Source organism: Pelophylax lessonae, assembly GCF_965119305.1.
Source record: "Pelophylax lessonae genome assembly, chromosome: 4".
Classification (NCBI taxonomy): Eukaryota; Metazoa; Chordata; class Amphibia; order Anura; family Ranidae; genus Pelophylax; species Pelophylax lessonae.
The window spans coordinates 69,204,256-69,224,683 of NC_138771.1; the positions used below are offsets into that span (position 1 = coordinate 69,204,256).

A 20,428-nucleotide genomic window follows, 5' to 3' on the forward strand; every position below is an offset into this window, starting at 1 on the left:
GTAGCACACTCCTGAACTCTGCATTCTGTGTGTAACCCCACCGAACTCTGCACTCTGTGCATAATACACTCCTGGTATTTGATGCCCCTTTAAGACCCTCCCACTGTTAGTGAAATTTTGACTAGCTTTGGGGGGGGGGGGGGGGTCGTGGTTGAGTTCCTGCACCTTTTTTCTGAGAAAAAAAAGTCCTGGGTGTTTCTATTGAAGTCTATGGGGCCAAAAATGCTTGTAATCTGCCAAAAAGAAGCTTGTGTACTTTTTTGCAGCGTGGATTTTATTTAAATTAAGTCAATTTAAATCACTAGTGAAAAGGGTTGATTTAAATGAACTCGATTTAAATTATAATTTTTAAAGAGCAACTGTCATCTCTGTCCCGCAGCAGCTCCTCCTCCTCTGACACGCTGTTGACTCACCGACAGTCCCATTCACTTTAAAGGGACGGCTGGCGATGTGGCAGTGACACAACAAGGGGAGGGACGTGGGGGCAGCAGGTGAGTGATTTTTGAGCTTCAGGCATTTTTCTTCAGGGATAGAATGCTCAGATGTGAACAGGGGCCATTGAAATTAATAGATTTTTGTTCGTTGGGCATTTTAGAGTTTTACAAGCTGAAAATCGCTCAGGTGTGAACGGGGCCTAATAGAGGGGAAATCTTCTAGTTCTGTTGACAATCAGGGATTCCCTCACTTGGGAGGGATTTCCTCTCACTTCCTGTTTTATGCTATGGGGCAGGAAGTGAAGGGAAATTTCCCCAATGGGACACAAAAAAAACCTGACAGGTGTTATAACCCTCCTTACTTTATCCAAAATTTAATTACATTTAAATAAATGTGTATGTGTAACCACTAACTCACAAACTGAAATTAAACCACAAATAAACATTGAGGTTGATTTACTAAAACTGGAGAGTGCAAAATCTGGTGCAGCAATGCATGGTAGCCAATCAGCTTCTAACTTATGCTTGTTCAATTAGGCTTTGACAATAAATCCTGGAAGCTGATTGGTTTCAATGCAGAGCTCAGGGCCGCTGATAGGGGGGGACCACCAGTCCTCCTATAGGGGGCCCGGGCACACAGGGGGTGTCAGCAGAGGGAATCAGTGCAGTCGGACAGAGGGGCAGTTACAGGATGCCCTGTGGGGCTCTCTGCAGCAGCTGAAACCTAATTTCTCTCCTGCCGGCTTACAGCTGCTGCAGGGAGAGACACAGACACAGCCCCCCCCCCCCCCCCCCACACAGAAGCTGCTGGCTTCCCTGTCCCGTAAAAAAAAAAAAATAACAAATTGTAAAAAAAATAATTAAAAAATGTAAAATAAAATAATTTTAAAACATTTAAACATTTTTTGTATCTATAAAATGTTTTTTTCAAAACGAAAAAAGCTTCTTTGTTATCTTTGTGTCCTCTAAGAACGATTTTAGTATATTTTTAGTGAAAATGTTGTTTGGATATATATGAGGGGGGTCCTGCCAGGTAGGCTGTACAGGGCCCCGTGATTTCTATCAGCAGCCCTGGCAGAGCTGCACCAGATTTTGCATGCTCCAGTTTTAGTAAATCAACCCTTATTCAGAGCTCTTCTGCATCTCAGTACACCTTCCTTGCCAGGAACATGAGCTGATCACACAATTTCCAATGTACAGAACATTCGATTTATTTTTGTGTGAAAGTTCTAAAACCCGGTAGTTTACCAATAAGAGGTCCTATGACTTACACCTCACTAATCTATTCTTGCACATCTTCAGGATTTAAGATTAAGGAATTGTAAAGTTTCAAAGTTTTTCACCTTAACCAGTTCTGGACCGGAAGATTTTCCCCCTTAATGACCAGGCCCTATTTTGCAATTCGGCACTGCGTTATTTTAATGGACAATTTAGCGGTCATGCGACGCTGTACCCAAATAAAATTGACGTTCATTTTGTTCCAACAAACAGAGCTTTCTTTTGGTGGTATTTAATCACCTGTGCGATGTTTAGTTTTTGCGCTATAAACAAAAAAAGCGACAATTTTGAAAAAAAAAAAAACAATATTTTTTGCAATAAGTGTATTTTGATTGGTTTGCGCAAAAGTTATTGCGTCTACTAACTACGGGAAGGATTTATGTAATTCTTATTGTTTTTTTTTTTCTAGTAATGGCGGCGATCTGCGATTTTTAGTGGGACTGTGACATCGCCACGGACAGATCGGACCCCTAACTGACATTTTTGACACTTTTGGGGGGACCAGTGACATTACTACAGTAATCAATGCTATAAATATGCACTGTTACTGTAATAATGCCATTGGCAGGGAAGGGATTATTACTGTTGGTGATCAAGGGGTTAAATGTGACCCTAGGAGAGTGATTCTAACTGTGGGGGGGTTGGGCTTGTGAGATGATCACAGAGACATGCAATCCTATATAGACGGATCGCATGGTCTCTGTGATCATTGCAGGGAGAAGGACGGACGGCTGTGTTTACATCAGCCGACCGCCCTTCTCCCTCAGCGGGGAGAGATCGCCGGTGTCAGGCGGCAATTGGAGCCGCCTGACACATGCGCCAGCTTCCCCGCGGATGAGTGGGGGCGGAAAGTGGGGGCGGTCGGCAAGTAGTTAATGCATTCTATGCATTAAGGTGAAAAACCTTCTTCGCTGCAGCGCCCCCCCCCCCTTTTTTTCTTACCTGAGCCCATTTGTTCCAGCGCCGTGCACGAGCCCAGCGGCTCCAGCCACTGGCTCTCATCTCATTGGACAGATTGATAGCAGCAGGAGCCATTGGCTCCCACTCCTGTCAATCAAATCCAGTGACACGAGAGCCGGTGGGTGGTTGCAGAGTCACAGTGTCTGTGTCAGTAGATCCAGCAGCAGGACTCGGGATCGTGCCCACACGGGTTCCCCAAGGGAAAGCAGCGTTCCTTGGGGGCACCCGATGAAGAGGAGGAGCCAGGAGCGCCACTGTGACACCCCACAAGAGGAGGATGGGGGCTGCTCTGTGCAAAATCCTTGTATAGAGCAGGTAAGTATAACATTTGTTATTTTTATTAAAAAAAAATAAAAATCTAAACTTTACAAATCACTTTAATGGTTACCAAGATGAATATATTATAATCACTTCAGTAAACTGAAATATTAGTTGTAAATGAGATAAATGTGCTGAGAATTAATTTCCTGCATTTTATGTACTGTGCAGGGTGTCGTCGCTGTGTACTGGAGACCTTCCTCAGAGTTCACGGGTAACTTGTAAGTAATAAAGCCAAAATGTTTTAAAGTATTTAATTATTAATGCATTTTTATGAAGATTGCGGAGTTAATCAGTAACCTGTATTAAAATACTGCTTTCCCAGCAGTTTGGGCTGCACTGAACTCATTGTCATACATTATGTACAGCTTCGCTCTCAGCAGTGGTGGATGGTTCTCTTTAAAGCACAACTCCAACCCTTTTATTATAGCTTTGTAAAGAGTAAGGAAGGATAGAACCTGTCATATTTTTATTGTTGATTCAGCAGCCATTAGGCTCGGTTCACACTGCCGGGACTTGGGATCCAACTTGTGAGACCTCAGGTTGTGTGACATGTGAAATCCCATGTTAGTCAATGACATCTGTCTTAATTAGCACTACTGAAGTCGCTCTGACTTTAGAAAAGGTTCCTGTACTACTTCAAGGTGACTTCTGTCCAACGTGTGCCTCAAAGTATTACTCAAGTCCCCTGAAAGTCTCTTGCAAGTCTCACTATCAGTCATGTGACTTTCAGGTTGCGGCAGTGTAAACCGAGCCTTCGGGAGATTTTGCCTCTCTTCTAATAAAGTCACTGAGACAAGAAGGAAACAAATTCTTATAAATGGGGACCAGTGACAGTACTTTTAAATTAGATTGGATAAGAGAGAACTTCTGCCAGGTGTTTATAAAGTGGAGGATCCCTGAGAAGCTTAAAGGCTTAGAAATATCAAGATAAAAGTTATTTTGAAGAAATACTCCAAACATTTGAGACCACAGCATGCACCACAATGGCACGTTTTTAAAAAGAGATTTGATTCACATTACCTAATTTTAATTGGTCATTATTTACTGCTTTCTCTTCCCTTTCCTTTTCTCCTCTCCCCTTACCTTCCCTTTTTCCCTTTCCCCCTTCGCTTCTCTTTTGTCCTCTCACCTTCCCTTCCTCCCCTCCCTTTTTTCTCTCTGCCCTTCTGTTTTTCCCTTCACTTCTTCCCTTTCTCTCTTTCCTCTCCTCTCCTTTCACCTTCCCTTCCCTTTTCTTTTCTCACATTTCATTCCCTTCCCTTTTTCTTTTTTCCTTTTCCCCTTCACTTCCCTATTCTCCTCTTACCTTCCCTTCTCTCCTCTCCCCTTTTCTCTCTTCCCTTCCCTTCTCTTCTTCTCTTTCTCTCTTTCCTCTCCTCTCCTTGCCTTTTACCTTCCCTTCCCTTTTCTACTTTCCCATTCCCTTCCCTTTTCTCCTCTCACCTTCCCATCCCATTTCTTTTTCCCTTTCCCCTTCGCTTCCCTTTTCTCCTCTCACTTTCCCTTACCTTTTCTTTTTCCCTTTTTCCCTTTGCTGCCCTTTTCGCCTCTCACCTTCCCTTCCCTCCTCTCCCCTTTTATCTCTTCCCTTCTCTTCTTCCTTATCTCTCATTCCTCTCCTCTTCTCTCCTCTCCTTTCACCTTCCCTTCCCTTTTCTCCTCTCCCATTCCCTTCCCTTTTCTCCTCTCCCATTCTCTTCCCTTTTCTCCTCTCCCATTCCCTTCCCTTCTCTCCTCTCACATTCCCTTTCCTTTTTTTTCCCTTTCCCCTTTCCCTTCCCTTTCTCCCCTCCCATTCTCTTCCTTTTTCTCCTCTCCCATTCCCTTCCCTTTTCTCCTCTTTTCTCTCTTCCCTTCCCTTCTCTTCTTCTCTTTCCTCTCCTCTCCTCACCTTTTACCTTCCCTTCCCTTTTCTCCTCTCACATTCCCTTTCCTTTTCTTTTTTCCTTTTCCCCATCACTTCCCTTTTCTCCTCTCACTTTCCCTTCTCTCCTCTCCCCTTTTCTCTCTTCCCTTCCCTTCTCTTCTTCTCTTTCCTCTCCTCTCCTCTCCTCTCCTCTCCTCTCCTCTCCTCTCCTCTCCTCTCCTCGCCTTTTACCTTCCCTTCCCTTTTCTCCTCTCACCTTCCCATCCCATTTCTTTTTCCCTTTCCCCTTTGTTTCCCTTTTCTCCTCTAACTTTCCCTTACCTTTTCTTTTTTCCTTTTTCCCTTTGCTGCCCTTTTCGCCTCTCACCTTCCCTTCCCTCCTCTCCCCTTTTCTCTCTTCCCTTCTCTTCTTCCCTTTCTCTCATTCCTCTCCTCTCCTCTCCTTTCCCCTTCCCTTCCCCTTTCTCCTCTACCATTCCCTTCCCTTTTCTCCTCACCCATTCCCTTCCCTTTTCTCTTCTCCCATTCCCTTCCCTTTTCTCTTCTCCCATTCCCTTCCATTTTCTCCTCTCCCATTCCCTTCCATTTTCTCCTCTCCCATTCCCTTTCCTTTTCTTTTTCCCTTTGACCTTCCCTTCCAATTTTTCCTTTCTCCTTCGCTTCCCTTCTCTTTTCCCTCCTCTCCCCTTTTCTCTCCTTTCCTCTCCCAAAATGTATCATTTTTAATTCCAATTTTACTTGCACAACATTTGCAAAACTTTTTGAAGTCGCAGTGCCTTGTCCAGGCCCTTTGGTTTAATTCAGTCCTAACCCTAACCTTTGAGAGTCTCCATGTTGGAGCATCCAGAGCAATGAATAAACTAAGGGTGAGTATGTCTGCAGGCAGCATATTCCTTCTAAAGGTGAAGATACACACAAGATGGCCAGCACAGTACAATGGCAGATAAAGGTGTCCCTTGTGTCCCTTAGCCTATTTCTGCAAGCCAAACAAAATGGCGACTGCCCCAATGTGTTGCTACCTATTAAGGTGAGATGTACATGGATGGGCTTTGCATAGCAAACAAAAAAAAAAAAAATGTTTTTCCCAACACACTTAGGAGCTTGTCTGCAAATAAAAACTAATTATGACGTTTTAAAAAATTGCTTTAAAAAAATTTTAGTTGCTAAACATTTGCAAATATTTGTGAAGGGGCGCTGCCTTGTCAAGGCTCCTCTGTAAAGTGTGGTCCCTAAAAGATGGTGTCTGGTGTGTAAATAGAGGCTGCGGCCTACTTCCTAATATGACCGGTAATATTTTATGTCCACAGAGCATTTTCAACCAGAAGCAGCCATTTGCCAGTGTTTGCAAGAACATTTTCGGCCCCTTTCACACTAGTGCGACTTGTCCCGCGATTTTGGACTGCAAAATCGCATGACAAGTCGTTTTCCATTATTTTCAATGAGCCCCATTCATATCTGTGCGTTTTGAAGTTGCACCGACTTCAAAGTAGTTCCTGCACTACTTTGGCATGATTTTAATGCGTTTTGAGGTATATAGCCACAGCCAAAATCGCGTCACAAAATCGCGGTAAAATCGCGTCACATAAGTGTGAAAGGCCTTCATGCCACACTGATATAAATTTATAAATTGCTCTGCTCCTAGAGCTTACACTATAAATACCCACTATAAATACCCACTATAAATACCCAAACACTATAAATACCCAAACACTATAAATACCCAAACACTATAAATACCCAAACATTATAAATACCCACTATAAATACCCACTATAAATACCCACTATAAATACCCAAACACTATAAATACCCACTATAAATACCCAAACACTATAAATACCCAAACATTATAAATACCCACACATTATAAATACCCACTATAAATACCCAAACACTATAAATACCCACGATAATACCCTTACGATTGGAGGGACCATGAGCACCCCCACCTCACCCAGCCTCTCATTACTTGGGAGCAACACCATTTATCCACCATCTGGCCTTTTTGATATCTGCATGGATTACTAAATGTTAGCACTGATTTGTTGATATTACACTTATTTATTGAAAGGCCATTGTTTACATTTATTTATTTATTTTGCAATATATCCCAACATTATTCACTATCTGGCTTTTTGGATATCTGCATGGGCTATCTATTTTTATGCTTGCACTGATATTTATATTAGCACTGATTTATTGATATTACACCTATCTATTGTAAGGTCATTGTTTATATTTATTTATTTATTTATTTTGGGTCATATCCCAACACTATTTTTCGTGATCACTTATTATCACCTTCCTGACTCATTATCCGCTCTTTCATAATTATTTGGATGTAATTATTAATTCACAGCACTGGGACACTTTAGATGTCACACTATTAATTTCTCACGTTTTATTGGTAATAGTATTCTATATGTATATTTATGTACAACTTTAATTGCAAGATCTTTTATTTTACTACTTTTTTACTTGTATCTATTGATGTACTTAAAACACTGGGACACTTTATTTCCTCATATGTGATCATTGGTTAAATAATTTTGCATATACATTGTACACTCTAATCCCCTCCCCCCAGGCAGCGCTACTGACCCTTACACTTTACACACATCCTATATAACCTTGGTTATATTTAGAGGGAGGCAGCAGCCCTTTCATTATCCTTAGCGCAGAATTTTTTACCTCATATAAATACCCACCCACTATAAATACCCAAACACTATAAATACCCAGTATAAATACACAAACACTATAAATACCCAAACACTATAAATACCCAGTATAAATACACAAACACTATAAATACCCAAACACTATAAATACCCAGTATAAATACACAAACACTATAAATACCCCTTATAAATACCCAAACACTATAAATACCCCTTATAAATACACAAACACTATAAATACCCAGTATAAATACACAAACACTATAAATACCCCTTATAAATACCCTAACACTATAAATAACCCTTATAAATACACAAACACTATAAATACGCACTATAAATACACAAACACTATAAATACACAAACACTATAAATACACAAACACTATAAATACCCACTATAAATACACAAACACTATAAATACCCACTATAAATACACAAACACTATAAATACGCACTATAAATACCCAAACATGTGCAGGAAAGTTACCACGATTTTTACTTTTAGTGTTTTTAACAGGAAAGCAGAGGGACTGGCAGGAACGCCAGGGATTTCACACAAATGAACCAAGAAAAGAGAACAGGATGCTTTCTCATACAGTCACATGATACAGCAGGCACATATCAGGAATTGGAAATGCTGGGGCAGTGATGGTGAACCTTGGCACCCCAGATGTTTTGGAACTCAATTTCCCATGATGCTCATGCACTCTGCAGTGTAGTTGAGCATCATGGGAAATGTAGTTCCAAAACATCTGGGGTGCCAAGGTTCTCCATCACTGTCTGGGGTAACAAACACATTACACAGCAGGTTGTACTAAAAAGTATTCACTAATATGTGAAATAAAACATGAGGAATGATTGAAGTGACTCAGCTTTACTTTACATTTCTACTCTTTTAGTAAATCAACCCCATTTTCTATACAAAGCTCACCCAATATAGATCATAGGACTGACTTATTTCTGAAAGCAAAGCTACAGTTTTTTAAAGTAAATATCTCCTCTGGTGAACTATAGTTATATTACAGGGAATTCAGCACATTTTTCAGATTCTCACTTGCTTCTGTTCTGTAGATATTGTGAAAGGGCGTTCCCATGCAATTACTAAAATGAGTGCAATGAAAGCCATTCTGACTTTAATACGATATCTGTAATAAGAATAAAATAATGTCATTACACTGGAAATGTTTATCAAGCAGCAATGTGTCTCTGTGTGCAGATATAAAGGTGAAGGCATTGTGGCTGGAAAGCCAGCAGATGTTTGGCAATGTTTAAAACCAGAGCCGGGTGGATTGAGAGTCAAATGGGACAGCAATGTGGATGATTTTCAACTTTTAGAAACAGTAACTGAGGTAAGTGTACCATTTTTAGTAAGGTTGGGGGTGGGGGGTCATAATGCACCGCATCTTATGATTACAGTTATATTAAACCCAAAATAATTTATTATACTGCAGCTCACCGATTATTAGATGCATTAGCTACATTCATTTTCTTTTTGCTAGGTATTTTTCCTTTATTTTCATCTAAAGATTCAGCCAGTACATTTTTTTTCCCCACTTTCTTTACCAGTCCAAGCTGTAAAGCAAGAGTGGCAGTTAAAGGGTTGAGACAAATCATTCACCACTGACGGGTGCTTCCAAGGATCAGCTTTATAGTTCAATGGTTCATTTTAAAAATATTGTTCATGTTGTGTCCTGGTGCTCAGTCATGTTGGAACAGGAAGGGGTCATCCCCAAACTCTACCCACAAAGTTGGGAGCATGAAATTGTCCAAAATGTCTTGGTATGCTGACGCCTTAAGAGTTTCCTTCACTGGAACTAAGAGGCCAATCCCAACCCCTGAAAAACAACCCCACATCCATAATCCCCCCTCCACCAAATGATTTGGACCATTGCACAAAGCAAGGTCCATAAAGACATGGAGGAGCGAGTTTGGGGTAGAGGAACTTGACTGGCCTCCACCCAACAGAACACCTTTGGGATGAATTAGAGCAGAGACTGCAAGCCAGACCTTCTCTCCAACATCAGTGACCTCACAAATGCACTTCTAGAAGAATGGTCAAACATTCCCATAGACACACTCCTAAACCTTGTGGACAGCCTTCCCAGTAGAGTTGAAGCTGTTATAGCTGCAAAGGGTGGGCCAACTCAATATTGAACCCTACGAACTAAGACTGGGGTGCCATTAAAGTTCATGTGTGTGTAAAGGCAGGCGTCCCAATACTTTTGACAATACAGTGTATGTGGTAAGGGCAGTCCTTTGGAGCAGATATTCCCATGCTGCTAACGATACTCCTATAGAGAGGTGATCCGATAACAACGGTCACCTTTAATTCATCTATTGTATGTAAAACCTTTATCCAAAAAGGGAAACAACTGTTGCTGTAACAGCATAAAAAGCGTTAGCTGGAGTTCCATTTTATTTGTTTGTCAAGTCCATCTAAATCTGCTAGTACATCTAACACTACTCTCCCCTCAGACTGACATTCCTGGTGTCCAAAGGTGTCTCTGTTGCTCCTCCATCGACACTGGAGACACCCTAAGGCCCCCGTCACACGGGCTTTCCGATCCGGTCCGTCTGTCAGTTTTTTTAGGTGCAGCGGATGTCAGCGGTGACATGTCTGCTGACACCCATTACTATCCGATCCGATTCCGCCGTGAAATCCGGACGGATGGAAACCCTATTTTCCATCCGCCTGGAGGATCATATCAGATGATAATGGACATTTCCATCCGATCTCCCATAGAGAAGAGCAAGGATCTGACAGCTCCGTCTCTGCAAAGTAAGCAGAGACGTAACTGTCATCAGCCTGCTCAGCTGGGATTGGCGGATCGATTCCCGCTGAGCAAAACGGAGTCCGTCGGGCGCCCCGCCTGTATGAAAGGGGCCTAAAACAGGAAGTGTTACTGGTCAGATCACCAGGTGACTATAAAGGGAGAAAAAAGCCTAAAAAAGAAACAAACGCAGCCACCATATTTAAGGATTGGAAATCCTGAATATATTACATTATGGAATTAATACAACTGTAAGCCCATAAACTGGAAACTATAATAGTCTGGATTTAAAAAAAAGAAATGTTTGATAACTAAGATAAAGGCTACAGGAGGTGTACTGGGTCCAAAGGTTCCGGAGACCCAATCATATTTCTGCACACTAGAAAGTATATTATGGGAACTTCCTTCATGTAGACATAAAATACCTAAAAATATAACAGTAAAATGTTGACATGTAAGATATATTAATAATAAACATTGTTATAGATGCCAAGCAGAAATATATTTATGAGACTATTATACGGCTGCTGCATGGCAATGACTGGGCTTGTCCTACATGGGTATTTATTGAAGTACTGAGACATTTTTTTGAATCATTGTGCATTGGATGGATCAACGTTCATACAAGAGTTATTAAATCCAGAAAACATTAATAAGCTTAAAGTGGACCTATTAAGTTCTAAAAGTGAAAGTGATTCTAAACCTTTAATTTGTTTTCAATACCAAATATGTTATACTTACCTTCTTGTGCAATGGTTCTGCACAGAGCAGCCCCGATCCTCTTCTGGGGTCCCCCACCGGCGCTCCTGGCTCCTCTTGGCTCTCGAGTCATCCCCCCCCCCCCCCAGCAAGGCACTTGCTAGGGGAGATACATGTGCAGGCTCACCCCCAGGCTCTGCTGTCTGCAGTCCAACTATTCCAGGATGGCACATTAATACATGCCATTGCTGTGTCTCCCACCACGGTCTCAAGAGCATGGAGGAAATTCCAGGAGAGCTGGACAGGGTCATAGAAGGTCCTTAACCCATCAGCAGGACCAGTATCTGCTCCTCTGTGGAGCTATGCAGGAACTATGCAGAAAAAAAGATTTGGAAAACAAAAATACAAAAAAGAAAAAATATTTAGGGGATTTAAGGGATTATCATAAGAAACAGGTTTTTAAATGGCAAACCACAGCTGGTAATTGCAATGTGCAATCAGTACCTATTACACCAGAAAGAGAGTGGAATACCACATCAGTGAATTAGGGTATTGGAGTTTAGGACCCCGAGTACACGAGTACCACCGTATGGCAACATGCAACAACGAGGGGCACAAAAGCATAATGGCTATAGAGAGCACGAACACCAACATTAAAAGCAGGATTATAACAAAATACCCTATAATCAGTATCAAGATAATAGGGGATACCACCAAAAAGGAGGGAGACCTTTTCACAATCATGGATTTTCACCCAAAAGAGGAAATTGGAAAAGTGGACCCCCTATGTATTTCCCTAAAAATAGAGGACAACAGCAGGGATGTTATTACCAAAATATGGGGCCACAACAGGGTGGATACTATCAACAGGGCCAAAACCCCAGGGGCCCGCAACAAGGGGTACCCAAAACTATAGAGGACCCTCACAAGAGAAACAGCACTATTATATCCCTAAATCACAAAGACCAAGGTTTCAGAAACCTCCTTATAAAACGTACCAAGTCCCTACCTGTAATAGAGATACCCCATTGCATGAAGACAACCAATTAACACAGAATGGCACCCTTTTTTAGACAAGAGATGGGAGAGACCCATCCAGTATGCAGAAAATCCAAAAAGAGAGGATGTAGAGCGGGGAGGAGAATACAACAGCAGAAAAAGAAGACAAACCTAGGGGAAGACATTTTTAATTTACAAACCCAATTCCAAAAAAGTTGGGACACTGTACAAATTGTGAGTAAAAAAAGGAATGGACTATTTTACAAATCTCATAAACTTATATTTTATTCACAATATAATATAGATAACATATCAAATGTTGAAAGTAAGACATTTTGAAAAATATTGGCTAATTTTGGATTTCATGAGAGCTACACATTCCAAAAAAGTTGGGACAGATAGCAATAAGAGGCCGGAAAAGTTAAATGTACATATAAGGAACAGCTGGAGGACCAATCTTCAACGTATTAGGTCAATTGGCAACATGATTGGGTAATAAAAAAAGAGCCTCTCAGAATGGCAGTGTCTCTCAGAAGTCAAGATGTGCAGAGGATCACCAATTCCCCCAATGCTGCGGCGAAAAATAGTGGAGCAATATCAGAAAGGAGTTTCTCAGAGGAAAATTGCAAAGAGTTTGAAGTTATCATCATCTACAGTACATAATATCATCCAAAGATTCAGAGAATCTGGAACAGTCTCTGTGCGTAAGGCTCCGTTCACATGTCAGCGTATGGATCGCGGGCAGAACCGCCGCGGTTCCGCCCGCGATCCGGAGATTATTGCAAATCGCGGGACGCCTGTGCGTTGCCCGTTGATTTGCAATAGCCCCCCAAACCCTGAGCAATGTTGCCGCGATTTCCGCCTGCCGAATCGCGGTAACATCGCGCAAAAAAAAATCGCGGGACGCATTACGCCCAAAAAAGTACAAGACCCCATCCAGATGTCGTCTCTTTCAGGAAAGACCTTGCATTTTCCAACATTACAATGCCAGACCACATACTGCATCAATTACAACATCATGGCTGCGTAGAAGAAGGATCCGGGTACTGAAATGGCCAGCCTGCAGTCCAGATCTTTCACCCATAGAAAACATTTGGCGCATCATAAAGAGGAAGATGCAACAAAGAAGACCTAAGACAGTTGAACAACTAGAAGCCTGAATTAGACAAGCATGGGAAAACATTCCTATTCCTAAACTTGAGCAACTTGTCTCCTCAGACCCCAGACGTTTGCAGACTGTTATAAAATGAAGAGGGGTGGCCACACATTGGTAAACATGGCCTTGTCCCAACTTTTTTGAGATGTGTTGATGCCATGAAATTTAAAATCAACTTATTTTTCCCTTAAAATGATACATTTTCTCAGTTTAAACATTTGATATGTCATCTATGTTGTATTCTGAATAAAATATTGAAATTTGAAACTTCCACATCATTGCATTCTGTTTTTATTCACAATTTGTAGTGTCCCAACTTTTTTGGAATCGGATTTGTACATGGAGCCATCTTATCAAGAGAGGAAATGTTAACACTTGATAAAGGCATCAAATATGCACCAAAGAAAGGGCTAAATAAATTTGATACATATGTGGGCTAAGAAAGTTTCATTAGAAAGTAATATTAAGAATATTAAGAAGTACTATATGCAAAATCAACAGGAGAAAACTTATGCAGAAGGAACACATACTATATTGAGGAATAAATACACATTCAACCCGAAAATTGTAGATAACAGTTGTGTTGCTATGTTTAAAAGATTGGTTGTGGCCGAACTAGAGAAGTTGCCTATAAAAAGAGCATGGCTGTGTGTTGAGTTATTTTAACCTCCCTGGCGGTATGATTATGTCAGGAATTACATACCAAAAGCGGTACAATTGTTTTCATGGAAATTTGGCGTTATGTATTATAGGCCTACAATTCTTAGTAATTACTGACTTAAACCTGACCAAAACAAGAGTCTAGTAGACATCCCAGATGTGATAAATTTGAAACACAAACACGTGAATTATAATCGAATCAATAATATTATTTTATTATTTAATATATAATATATATAATAAAATTATATTATTGATTAGATTATAATTCATGCATTATATATTATATATAGATATATGTGTGTGTGCATATATATATATATATATATATACATATCTATATATATATATATATATATATATATATATACCGGTGTATATATATATATATATATATATATATATATATATATATATATACGCATATATATATATATATATATATATATATATATATATATATATGCATATATATATAATATAAAATGTGTTTTGTGCAACATTTGTTTTTATTTTTTTTTTGAATTTCCCTCCCTAGTTCCGCTCCCATGCAGCATTGCTGCTGCAGGGAACGGAACTAGGAAGTGATCAGAGCGACGGAGACCGACGGAGGAGCGGCGGGACTCTCGGCTGGCGGTCACAGCAATGAGAGATCATCGCTGGATCGCCAGGATAAGGTAAGAGACACCGCTGCGCTCTCTGCAATCCACCCCGAGCGTGACTCGGGGTTACCGCTCCTGATATGAAAAACCAACCCCGAGTCACGCTCAGGATTACCGCTAAGGAGGTTAAGGGGACAGCAAATTTACATTGTTATACAAGCTGTACACTCACTACTTTACATTGTAGCAAAGTGTCATTTCTTCAGTGTTGTCACATGAAAAGATAGCATTTAATATTTTACAAAGATGTGAGGGGTGTACTCACTTTTGGGAGATATATACACACACACACACACACATATATAAATATATATATTTAGTGCTCAAAAAAATTAAAGGAACACTTTCTAACACTTTCTATTTAGAGTGTAGCATCAAATCAGTTAAACTCCTGGGAAATTGATCTGGCCAGTTAAGTAGCAGAAGGGTTTGTTAATCAGTTTCAGCTGCTTTGGTGGTAATTAAATTGACATGTGCACTAGATGGGCAACAATGAGACAACCTCCAAAACAGGAATGGTTTTACAGGTTAAGGCCACTGACATTTTTACCTATTCATCTTTTCTGACTGTTTTTCACTAGTTTTGCATTTGGCTAGGGTCAGTGTCACTACTGCTGGTAGTATGAGGCGATACCTGGTCCCTATAGAGGTTGCACAGGCAGTCCAACTCCTTTAGAATGGCACATCAATTTGTGCCATTGGCAGGAGGTTTGCTGTGTCTAACAGCACAGTCTCAAGAGCATGGAGGAGATTGCAAGAGACAGGCAGTTATTTTAGGAGAGCTGGACAGGGAAATAGAAGGTCCTTAACCTATCAGCAGGACCAGTATCTTCTCCTTTGTGCAAGGAGGAACAGGATGAGCACTGCCAGAGCCCTACAAAATGACCCCCAGCAGACCACTGGTGTGAATTTGTCTAACCAAAAAATCAGAAACAGACTTCATGAGAGTGGCCTGAGGGCCTGATGTCCTTTAGTGTGCCCTGTGCTCACTGCCTGGAACTGTGGAGCTTGATTGGCATTTGCCATTGAACACCAGAATTGGCAGGTCTGCCACTAGCGCCCTGTGCTTTTCACAGATGAGAGCAGGTTCACCCTGAGCACATGTGACACCTGTGAAAGGGTCTGGAGAAGCCATGAGAACATTATGCTGCCTGTAACGTCGTTCAGCATGATCTGTTTGGTGGCGGGTCAGTGATGGTCTGGGGCGGCATATCCATGGAGTGATGCACAGACCTCTAGAAAATGGCACCCTGACTGCCATTAGGTATCGGGATGAAATCCTTGGACCCATTGTTGGACTCTACACTGGTGCTGTTGGTCCTGGTTTCCTCCTGGTGCATGACAATGCCCGGCCTCATGTGGCGAGAGCATGCAGCCAGTTCCTGGAGGATGAAGGAATTGATACCATTGACCTAAATCCAATAGAACACCTCGGGGACATTATTTTTCAGTCCATCCGACGCCGCCTGGTTACACCTCAGTCTGTTCAGGAGCTCAGTGATGCCCTGGTTCAGATCTGGGAAGAAATACCCCAGGACACCATCTGTCATCTCATTAGGAGCATGCCCCCATGTTGTCAGGCATGCATACAAGCATGTGGGGGGCCATGCAAACTACTGAGTACCATTTTGAGTTGCTGCAATGATATTTCAGCAAAATGGACTAGCCTGCTGCATCATTTTTTCGCTTTGGTTTTTGGAGGGTGTCTTTGAATTCAGCCCTTTGTAGGTTGATAATTTTCATTTCCATCAAACAATGTGACATCCTTTTTGATCCTAACACATTACCCAGTCCATATCAGTATAGATATCCAGCATGAGATATTTCCCCATCGAGATTCTAATGTGTTTTCAAAGTGTTCCTTTAATTTTTTTGAGCAGTGTATATATATTAAATTTTCCTATGTTGAGTGAGGTTACCATTTTGTAAGCATGGTGTGCTATACTGCTGTCCAATTAGTCAAGTTTGTTGCATATAATGCTATAATTTTATCCTCTCAATCATTTATAATTGCTCAAATGAACTGCCAATTTATTCTTCATTTATTTTCTTCTTGTCCAGTGTTCTAGTCAATTTTTAAAAAACTGTATAAATGTTTCTCTCTCTCTTTCAGTCTTATCCTTATTCTTTCTTTTACAGGATATCTCTATCTGCCGAACTATAACACCATCTGCAGCTATGGGAGTTATCGCACCTAGAGACTTTGTAGATGTAGTACTAATCAAGACTTATGAAGATGGTTCTATAGCATCTAATGGTGAGTACCTGTGCATAAATAACTGCTAAGCAACAACAGGGACTTCACTGTCCAGTTATAACAATGTATTAACAAAATAACATGCAATAGTGTTTTCCAAGGAACAGGAAGCATACCCTTGTGGTTACATGTACTCTGTCTGGATGGTAGATGGTAGGACATTTTGACAAAGTGGATAAAGCCCATAGTAGAGGACACTTCAGGACAACCCTACCTTCTATTGTTTGGTAGCCAGCCAACAAAAAATTGTGAATTGTAATATTACAACTATGTTCAGTCTAGTGATCAGCCACTATAGTGCAGCTGTAGTGTACAGTGGTGATCGAAAGTTTAGGCACCCCAGGTAAAAATTTGTATTAATGTGCATAAAGAAGCCAAGGAAAGATGGAAAAATCTCCAAAAGGCATCAAATTACAGATTAAACATTCTTATAATATGTCAACAAAAGTTAGATTTTATTTCCATCATTTACACTTTCAAAATTACAATCAAAGATACCTCAAACAAGAATTGAAAGACTCTTGGCTGGCTACAAAAAGCGTTTACAAGCTGTGATACTTGCCAAAGGGGGCAGTACAGGATATTAACTCTGCAGGGTGCCCAAACTTTTGCAGACGCCATTTTTTTGTTTTCTGTTATTTTGAAAGTGTAAATGATGGAAATAAAATCTAACTTATGTTGACATATTATAAGAATGTCTAATCTGTAATTTGATGCCTTTTGGAGATTTTTCTATCTTTCCTTGGCTTCTTTATGCACATTAATACAAAATTTTACCTGGGGTGCCCAAACTTTCGATCACCACTGTATGTTTAAACTACAGACTACAAACTAAAGACATTTTGGAGAGTGATATCTCCCGAACAGGTGTTGCATGTCACAATGGGAGATTGTTATGTGTGTATGAATTATTCATGCCCCTGCTAACTGACTGACATGAAGGCAGTGGTAACCTTAGCACCTCTAAATAATGCAGAGACATCTGAAGTTGATATGATGTCAAAGACATTATGACTGGCAGATCAAATTCATTTACAGTACACAAGCCAAGGTCAGGCACACAAATATGGTTTCATAATCAAGAAGACTGAGAATGGGAGATGGAGCTGTGGTGTGCAGTCAGTAAGGCAAGAGTCGCGCTAAATGTGCAGAACTGTGAACTCGTATAGAGAACTAAAGTCCATAAACAATGCGTAACACCAAAGGCTAAGACAGAGGGATAAGACCATCAATACAGTTTCAAAGAGATAACAAGTAGATGAAATGAAGTTCATATGGTCGTCCACCCAGGTGTATGTATATAAACACAGACAATCAGTGAAACCTCCACCACATGAAGCCTCTTACCAGAGGAAGGAAGGGTTAAAGCAGTAAGTAGTTATGGGACTACTACCACCCATATCCTGCAAGGCAGCTCCTAGAAAGTCCACCCGAACTTGTTCAAAAGAAGCGAACCATCTGGGATGAATTCCAAATCCACTGGAGGTGCTGAGTCTACACTCCTTATCACGCCCGAATACCGGAGTTGCCCGCCCTGTGCCTTGGTGTCATCTATTTACACTTTTGCTGTATTACGTTCACCTCAGGGTGAGTGCATGTCTTTTATCTTTCATTAAATGTTTTAAACGTTATCACGCTATGGGCTTGTTTCCGTTTTGTATTATATGCATACTTTGCTAAAAGTGGATCCAGCCCATTCCAGTGGATTTGGAATTCATCCCAGATGGTTCGCTTCTTTTGAACAAGTTCGGGTGGACTTTCTAGGAGCTGCTTTGCAGGATATGGGTGGTAGTAGTCCCATAACTACTTACTGCTTTAACCCTTCCTTTCTCTGGTAAGAGGCTTCATGTGGTGGAGGTTTCACTGATTGTCTGTGTTTATATACATACAACTGGGTGGACGACCATATGAACTTCATTTCATCTACTTGTTATCTCTTTGAAACTGTATTGATGGTCTTATCCCTCTGTCTTAGCCTTTGGTGTTACGCATTGTTTATGGACTTTAGTTCTCTATATGAGTTCACAGTTCTGCACATTTAGCGCGACTCTTGTTTTATATTATTTGTTCCAGCATTCCAGGTGTTTAGAGTTCGCTGCTATAAAGGCGCAGGTTTCAATTTTTCAATATAGTCAGTAAGGCAAGCTGAAGATGGGGGAGACAACGCTGGAGGTCAGGACTGAAGACCTCTTTGTCTAACTTTTTGGGGGGAATTAACAAATAGTGGTTCAAATACAAGCTTGCACTACTTTTCTAAATATATTTTTTGAACAGGTCCAGCTCCAAATTAACCAGGGGGCTCATGCCTCTTTGTTATTTCAAAGCAATCCGTTCTCTGTTCTGCTGTGCCTGGTAGACACAGCATAAAGAGAACATGAGAGCTGCTGCTCCAATCTCTCTGCCATCCCCACGCTCAGCTCAGAGCAGGAGGCAGGGAGGAGGATTGTTAACCCTTCCAGCTCTGCTCGTGTAGTGTAGTCGCCAGAGTTGTATAAAGTACTCGAAACCCATACTTGAGTTTGCTCGATCAAAAAGTGACTTGAGTAGAAGTGGAAGTGCTCGATCAAAAAGTGACTTGAGTAGAAGTACTAAAGTATTCAACATTTTTTGTACTTAAGTATTGCAAGTAGTTTTTTAAAAAATTTTGCTACTCAAGTACTGAAAGTAAAAGTACCAGTAGTTTTGAAAAAAAAAATGCTACTCAAGTACTGAAAGTAAAAGTACAAGTACTGTGTTATGTAGTTATTAAAGAAAGAAGTCAAAAGCTTGAACATCATATTGTTTTTTATTATTTCAAATGCAGCTTTTATTTATACATACAGTAGCATTTATTTTCGTATGCGCTAATAATACACATGTTTTGAGCTTCATGAAACCTGGCAGTGGTAATTTTTATAATTGTAATGAGTAACTATGCAGCACAAAAAAAAAAATATCGGAGTAGAAGTATTGAAATCATTGAAAAAATGTAGTGAAGTAAAAGTGGAAGTAGGAGAAAAAAATTCTACTCTAGGAAAGTACAGATACCGCCTTTCGGTACTTAAGTACAGTAGTGAAGTAGTTCTACTTAGTTACTATACATCTCTGGTAGTCGCTGCATGAGCAGAGAGATGGATGTGAGCCGTCTGTCTGCTGATAGCTCATATCCTGTATGATAGGTCACCCCTGGTGGGAATCTGTAGCAGTTTCTATATGAAAATCACCACATTCCTTCTGTTCATTGGAGAAAGAGCTGCTCTACTTTCTTTATTACACTGAAAAGAAAGTGATGCAGGTGGTTCAGATAGACCCGAAACAAATCTATCTGCTTAGTTAGTGTGGTGTGCACTACCCCTGACAGTTTTCTATGTAATTATAATGCTGCAGGAAGCTTAGTTAATTACCCAGGTCATCCTTCTTTACCTCTATATCTAGTTCAGCCTTTTTCAAACAAGGTACTGTGGCCTCTGGGGCTCCGTCTGGGTTCTTCAGGAGTGCCGTTGCAAAATGCCTAAAGATCGCCCTGAATTGCACAAAAAATGTCAACAGTTTGGATCAAACCCGCCTTTTTTTTGTTACACAAAGCTACAGGTTTTAATTGGGTAGTAATACAACCTTGGGCACACTGTGGGCCAGCCATCAGCATGGGTTGATAAGGAGTATGTCAGACCCCTGTACATAGCCTTGTTTGCTCCACTCT

At 40.7% G+C, this 20,428-nt stretch overlaps 1 protein-coding gene across 1 annotated transcript in view; it reads left to right on the forward strand.

Moving 5' to 3' along the window:
• Positions 1–20,428, forward strand: part of STARD5 (StAR related lipid transfer domain containing 5) — a 35,510-nt gene that overhangs the window by 9,629 nt on the left and 5,453 nt on the right. The window contains exons 2-4 of the mRNA XM_082256816.1: positions 3,162–3,211; positions 8,762–8,894; positions 16,632–16,749. Coding sequence (XP_082112942.1) covers positions 3,162–3,211; positions 8,762–8,894; positions 16,632–16,749 — 301 coding nt within the window. The remainder of the gene's footprint in view (positions 1–3,161; positions 3,212–8,761; positions 8,895–16,631; positions 16,750–20,428) is intronic.